At 43.7% G+C, this 7,566-nt stretch overlaps 1 protein-coding gene across 1 annotated transcript in view; it reads right to left on the minus strand.

Annotated features, from left to right (window-relative positions):
• Positions 1–3,503, minus strand: part of LOC136619937 (IgGFc-binding protein-like) — a 30,679-nt gene extending 27,176 nt beyond the window's left edge. Inside the window, exon 1 of the mRNA XM_066594656.1 lies at positions 3,411–3,503. Coding sequence (XP_066450753.1) covers positions 3,411–3,483 — 73 coding nt within the window. The 5' untranslated portion in view covers positions 3,484–3,503. The remainder of the gene's footprint in view (positions 1–3,410) is intronic.
• Positions 3,504–7,566: the final 4,063 nt, after the last annotated feature.

Below are 7,566 nucleotides of genomic sequence, written 5' to 3' on the forward strand. Positions count from 1 at the left end.
GACCAGACGCCCACCGCCAGGCAGCAGGTAACCGGCGCTAGCCCCCGGCTCCCCAGCGCTAGACCCTCAGCCCAGGTGAAGGCCCCGGAGCCCAGCGCTAGTTCCCCCGGCCTAGCGGCAGCCCCCCCGGCCTAGCGGCAGCCCCTCCCCGGCCTAGCGCTAGTTCCCCCATCACAGCTGCAGCCCTCCCCCCGGCGCAGCGCTAGTTCCCCCGGCGCAGCGCTAGTTCCCCCCCGACCCATCACTTACCTGGGACGCTTCTCGGGGCTGCTGGGCTGGGCTTCTCCGCTGGGCAGCTCCAGTTTCTGCACCTTCCTCTAACAGAGGAAGGTGCAGAATGGCCGCTGCAGCGCGCTCCCGAGCAGTGACAGCTCGTCTGCGCATGCGCAGAAGAGCTGTAGCGGGGAGCACACTGAAGCGGCTCGTGCTGAATAGAGAAGACCGGACTGCGCAAGCGCGTCTAAAAAAGCAAGCTGCCAGCGAATTTAGACGGAACCATGGAGACGAGGACGCTAGCAACGGAGCAGGTAAGTGGAATAACTTCTGTATGGCTCATATTTAATGCACAATGTACATTACAAAGTGCATTAATATGGTCATACGGAAGTGTATAACCCCACTTGGTTTCGCGAGACCACCCCTTTAACCCGAGAGAATAAACATTGTCGTGCACAAGTGAGAAAATCTTCACATGGGCCCTTTCTACAGCATAAATAACGAAATAGAACCATCTGTGGTTATTAGTGGTGCCTTCAAGCCTGGGGGTTGTGTGGTGGATATATCTTTATATTTAACATGGTTTGCCTTATGTTTGTACAGTTTGCTAATAAAATGGCGGCTGTAGCCAATTCAATCCAATCCAAAGTCTGCGTCCTTTTTTGCTAGTAGGGGGTTGGATGGGAGTGGGGCTATTGCTATAGCATTACATCATACTGCAGGAGCGATCAGAGCATCACTAGTTGTGGTCTCCCCTGGGGACTAAAGCAAAATGTACAAATAAAAGCAATAAAGCTTTACTAATTATTAAAAAAAACGTAATAAAAGTTCCAAAAAAAAACTTTTGTCATATCTATAATAAAAAAATCTAAATAATAAAGCAAAAATACGCATTTGATATCACCACGTTCATAAAAGTTTAATGTATCAAAGTAACGTATTATTTACCTCGCACGGTGAACGTCGTCTGAAGAAAGAAAAAAAAGAACGCCCGTAATGCGCTTTTTTGGTCACCTTGTCTCCAAGAATAAATGTAATAAAAAACAATCAAAAAGTCATATAGATCCAACAGGACGTCCCGCACAAAATGAGCCTTCACACAACTATGTCAACAGAAAATAAAAAAGTTATTGTTCGTAGAAAATGGAGACAGAAAATAATATAAAAAAAATTAAATATCTTAAAAAAAAAAAATACAAGTAGTACAGCAAAAAAATATATACGTTTGGTATCGTAGTAATCGTACTGACCCATAGAATAAAGTTATCATGTCATTTTTGCTGCAGTTTGTACACCGTAGAAACAGGACTCACAGAAAGATGGAAGAATGTCTGTTTTTTTCCATTTCTCTCCACTTAGAATTTTTAAAACGTTTTCCAGTACATTATAAGGTGCAATAAATAGCACCATTGAAAAATACAACTCATCCCGCAAAAAACAAGCCCTCATATAACTATGTCAATGGATAAATAAAGGAGTTGCGATTTTTAAACAGAAGGAGGAAAAAACGAAAATGGAAAAAAACAAAAATGCTCCGTCAACTGTTCCATTCAACACTACATACAGTGACATGAGACATACCCAAATAATACAGATATACATACAAATAAGTGCTGGAGGGACCCCAAACTCTGGGCCACTTCAGGTGCATGACAATTAGGGAATTCAGTGAAGTTAGAAAATTTTCATTAACCAAGTTGAATTTAGTAAAACTTGAAAGCCAGGACCCTTTAAGGCAAAAACACAGGTTTACCATAGAGATACAGGGCAACCCGCTGTCATATCAGCCAGGGTTGATATCCTGTATGGTGGGCCACCACCCATCTATGGCTGACATCTTTGGTATCGTTCACATGTGCAGGCTATTAGTATATGCAGTCACTCCTCCCCAATTTGGGCTGGGTTGAGTGGGTGACTGCATATTAGCCTGCCAGGAACAAGCTGCTCCTCCACACATTATTGTCTGGCTGACTACATATCTTCAGGGCTTAAGGCCATTGCGCCTGCCCTACAGCAATTGTGCCGGTGGCGATTGTGCCTGCCTTATGGCGATCGTGCCTATGGCGACCGTGTCTGCTTTGCAGACCTTCAGGTATTGTATTTTTGGCTTTTTCAGTGAATGTGTTTTTTTTTTTTTCTTTTTCCTCACCTCTGTGATTTCAGGTTTACCATAGGGCTCACGTGAGCATATTACATATGTGATTAAAAACACAGCATGTCCTATTTTAGTGTATATTACATGCGTAATACATACCAGTATAGCCAAAGGGGATTTAACATATGCAACAAATACACATACACGTGTATTTGCTGTGTGCTGCGTGTTTTACGTGCATATAGATGATAGATAGATAGATAGATGCATATTTGCTGTGTACTGCATATTTAACATGCATAAAAGTGCACGGGACACATACGTCTGTGTGAGTGAGCCCTTATGTTTTACACAATTATACCAGAAAACCGGTACAGTATCATTAATAAATCTCCACCCCCTCCGAACCATTTATCTACAATCATCTAGTATGATTTGGTCTATTCTGTTATTGCATTACTCCCATTTATAAAGGGAAGGATTCTAATAATGGAAGTATAAGGCTGCCTGTCCATGGAAGATGATCTGCGGGCGATAAATCGCCTGCTGATCATGCTCTGCAAAGCTTTCCATAGCGTTGCTATGGAAAGCGCAGCGCCAGCGTCCACGAGCGGAGAATCATAGCAATTCTCTGCTCATGGGATTTAAATCGCGGCATGCTGTGATTGCTGCAATTCTCCGCAGTGAGCCCATCTATTAGAGACCTGTCAGGGTTCTCCCGCGGCGGAATATCGCTAGCGATATTCTGCCTCTGCCTTGGACAGGGGGCCTTACAGGGAAAATAGATTGTCTGACTGTATAGGAAAGTGCAGTAAGCTATGATTTTGTATACAATGAATATACGGATGCATTCCAGCCCAACAGATAACAAAAACACAGTCTTTGGGCTTTCATTGGGTACATATGGGCTTTACACTTTTAGTATATGCGGAATTCACTAGATATGTAAAACACAATAAATGTGGTGCACTCTCTGCACTATGTACAAATCAATCTCCTCCAACAAGTAGATGCACATTCTGCTAGAGCTGTAATACATCATCACATGGAACCATATTTCTATAAATTGTCACCCTGAAGTCAGATGAAATGTACTCACCGGCATCGGAGAAAGCCTGAAGTATACTGCAGGCACCACAAAGGAGAAGAAACATCGTGGAGTGATGATCCATCCCGAATACTCAGGTACAACTATTACCAAATCTTCTCAAGGAACTTATATATATACCCAAATGTTCTCAAAACTTTTCCAGAATTTCCAGAATGACAACATAATCTGACACAGCTGCAATCAAAATTACTCAATCTCCTCTGCCAAATTCTGCCAAATTCTATCACAAGTAATATAATAAGTGGTTTCTCCAAATTCACTGCAAAATACTACTTTAACTGACTCCTGCAGCCTCAGAATTATCGCCCCCACCCCACCTACATGACAAGTGCCTTTAATACTTACTAGAGCCCCTTTTGCTGTTATAATAGATCTATGCTTGCTTATGGGACCCTTTTTAATTGAGTGTTAATAAAGTTTAGGTTTTTATAGGGATCTTCTGTTTCTGCTGTAATATTTGGAAATAGTAACCCTAGATTTCTTGGAGTGGGGTTGAAGTCAGCTGACTGTGATGGCCACTCCAGATCTTCCAGGACTTCTTCTGATAGCAAGTCTTGGTTGACTTTGAGGTCTGCTTGGGATTACTGTCCTGTTGGAGGGTTAAATGATTCCCAAGCTTCAGCTTCCTCACAGACAGCATGACGTTTTCTTCTAGGATTTCCTGATACTTGATGAAATCCATCTTGCTACAGGTTTTTGGTTCCAAATGAAGCAAAGAAGCTCCAGGATATCACCGACCCATCGCCATGTAGGCTGCAAATGGACCTAGATAAGCTGGGGGCTTGGGTAGAAAAATGTCACCTGAAGTTCAGTATTAATAAGTGTAAGATTATGCACATGGGCAGGAAAAACGGATGTCACCAATATACACTAAATGGGGTACTGCTAGGGAAAAGTGATATGGAAAAAGACCTGGGGGTACTAGTGGATTGTAGCGTTAACTGGAGCAACCAATGCCAGACAGCTGCTGCGAAAGCAAATAAAGTATCGGGGTGCATTAAAAGAGGTATAGGGGCGAGGGATGAGAACATTATACTTCCACTATATAAGGCACTTGTCAGGCCTCACGTGGAATACTGTGTATAGTTCTGGTCACTGGTGCTCAGGAAAGATGTTGGAGCACTTGAGGGGGCAAGAAGGGCAACTAAATTAATAAACAGAATGGGAGGACTGGAATACCCAGAGAGGCTAACAAAACTCGGATTATTCACCCTGGAGAAAAGACGGCTAAGGGGCGATTAAATAACTATGTGTAAATACATTAGGGGACGATACAAGGATCTCTCCCATGATCTGTTTATACCCAGGACTGCGTTGGTAACAAGAGGGCATCCTCTACATCTAGAGTAGCGGTTCCCAAACTGTGCTCCGTGGGCCCCTTAGGGTGGACACCCACTTGCGATTTTTTTTTTTCTCTGCGATGCGACAGCGATGATTATGAAACCAATGATTTTCAATGGTTCCATACTCATTTGCGATGTTTCAGCAGAGCTTTGCATCACAGAGAAGAAATCTGCGATATCGCTCAGTATTTTCAATGGGGCCAGCAGCGGTAGCGCTAGCCCCATTGAAAACATAGGGAGAATATTAGGTACTTCTGCCACAGCTGTGACAGCTGTGGGAGGAGTTTCCTTAATCCACGCAAGGACCACGGGGATGAAGGATTCCTCTGCCACAGGTGTCATAGCTGTGGCAGAAGTCCAGGATGCTATCCCATTGCTTTCAATGGGGTTAGCGCTGCTGCCGGCCCCATTGAAAGCAGTGGTTTTGTGGCAACCCCCACAGCATGATTTTCGGGAAAGGGCTTGAAATATAAGCTCTTCCCTGAAAATCATCCCTAACTGGTTAAAAAAATCTTTACTCACCTCTCCGTCGCACAGGGCATGCTCCGGCTGGCTCCCCTGCACTGCTGTCCAGCACTTTCAGCAGGCGGGAATTTAAAAATTTCGGCTTCCTGAAGGGCTGTGCTGATTATCTGAGCGCTCGGCCAATTACAGGCAGCGCTTAGCTATTCATCAATGCACTTTATATGGTCATATTAACCATAAAATATATAATATACAAATAGTAATCCAGTGTTTTTATGGTGTATATACTTGTTTTATACTTTTTAATATCAATAGTATGAAATGCAATTATTTTTGGTTACGGTACAAGATAGCCGACCCAATAGCCGCCTGTATATGAAATAATATATAGAGAGACCTATTGTTTTTACTATTCTCGGAATTTTGATGCCTCTGGGTTTGTTCTCCAACACAGCTTCGGCAAAGACTATCTAATGAATTCATTTAAACAAAGGTCACGACAAATTAACATATAGCTGTGACGTCATCCTGCCTATACCAGGAAACGCACACCGGTACATCTAACAAGAGGTTCCGAATTGGAACGCACGCAGCGTTCCACACACCATTCATCGTAGCGCTCTACGTACCGCTCCATGTGACCACACCGAGAGGCGATTCCTCCTCCCATTTAATTACGTCATTCTACCGGCATCTGTTGCAGGTTGGAATGTGAGCACACTACGACTATATATAAGTGTAGTATTGTGAACTGCTGTATGAATACTTTAAAAAAGGCGTTCTTATACGCTGAAACGCATTGTATGATATAAGCTTTATTAAATTAGGTTAATAATAACTCAAATCCACTGGTCATTGAGTATAACCTAATCCCGTACCTGAGGAGCGCGAGAACTTTTTGCTTTTTTTCTTTACTTGGCTTATCTTTATCAAGACCTCCGACACCACAGAGATCTTGTACTCTTCTGGACGCACCACTGCCTCCTAAACATACAGTAATCATAGGGATTTGAGGGAAATCGACTTAAAGGAGATGTCCCGAGGCAGCAAGTGGGTCTATACACTTCTGTATGGCCATAATAATGCACTTTGTAATGTACATTGTGCATTAATTATGAGCCATACAGAAGTTATAAAAAGTTTTTTACTTACCTGCTCCGTTGCTGGCGTCCTCGTCTCCATGGTGCCGACTAATTTTCGCCCTCCGATGGCCAAATTAGCCGCGCTTGCGCAGTCCAGGTCTTCTCCTGTTCTCTATGGGGCTCCGTGTAGCTCCGTGTAGCTCCGCCCCGTCACGTGCCGATTCCAGCCAATCAGGAGGCTGGAATCGGCAGTGGACCGCACAGAAGAGCTGCGGTCCACGGATGCAGAGGATCCCGGCGGCCATCTTCACAGGTAAGTATAGAAGTCACCGGAGCGCCGGGATTAAGGTAAGCGCTCCGGTGAGCTTTCTGTACGTCCCTGCATCGGGGTTGTCTCGCGCCGAACGGGGGGGGGGTTTAAAAAAAAAAAAACCCGTTTCGGCGCGGGACATCTCCTTTAATCCCTACAAAACTAATAACTAGATCTCAACACCTCGTTGCCGCTAAGGTTTCCATTTTCGCTTAAAGCCTATTAATAGTGGTCATGCATTGTTATTCGTCTTGTGGTTGCGGATGAAAGCCGCTGTCGTCTTCCTTACCAGTAGCTGAGATGAGGTTAGAGGTTCCAAGATGTAATGTGAAGATACTAGAAGTGTAAGCAAAGCGGCTTCTGTGTCTGTGAGAGCTCAAATCTGGAGTGTTGGGAACAGAAAAAAAAGGGGGGCGCTGTTCACATCGGCGTTATGGCATCTCTTGTAATGGAAGTCATGTCCCTGTGTCGGATCCGTCGTGCAGAGGATGAGAACTTGCAGTGTAACGGTGCTTTCACACAAGGCGTAAATGCTGTGAAATTTGCTGTGGAAAATCCGCAGTCTACAGCACAAGGCATATGGAGGAGAGCATGAAAAAAAACCTCACCCACATGGAGTGGAAAATTTTGTAGAAAAAGGTTGGCCCCCTTGAGAAGGCAGGTGGTGAAATGTGCTTCGGGGTGCAGGCACACACTACTGATATATTTGCTGTCTTCCTTATTTTCTTTGTACATATTGGGATTGAATTATTGCATACATAAGGACTGACTACTCCTATATATTTTATGCCAATGTATTGGCTTGTCTAAAAGTAATATTTACTAGATATATGCAGTGTCCAGATAAACAGGTTCACAGAATGTTTTTAAAAATTTTTTTAGCAATCTTGAGTTCTAATAAAATTCTATTTCTAATGCCCGTGTCTTGTGTGATGGACTTAGGC

This window comes from Eleutherodactylus coqui, chromosome 3 (genome assembly GCF_035609145.1).
Source record: "Eleutherodactylus coqui strain aEleCoq1 chromosome 3, aEleCoq1.hap1, whole genome shotgun sequence".
Classification (NCBI taxonomy): domain Eukaryota; kingdom Metazoa; phylum Chordata; class Amphibia; order Anura; family Eleutherodactylidae; genus Eleutherodactylus; species Eleutherodactylus coqui.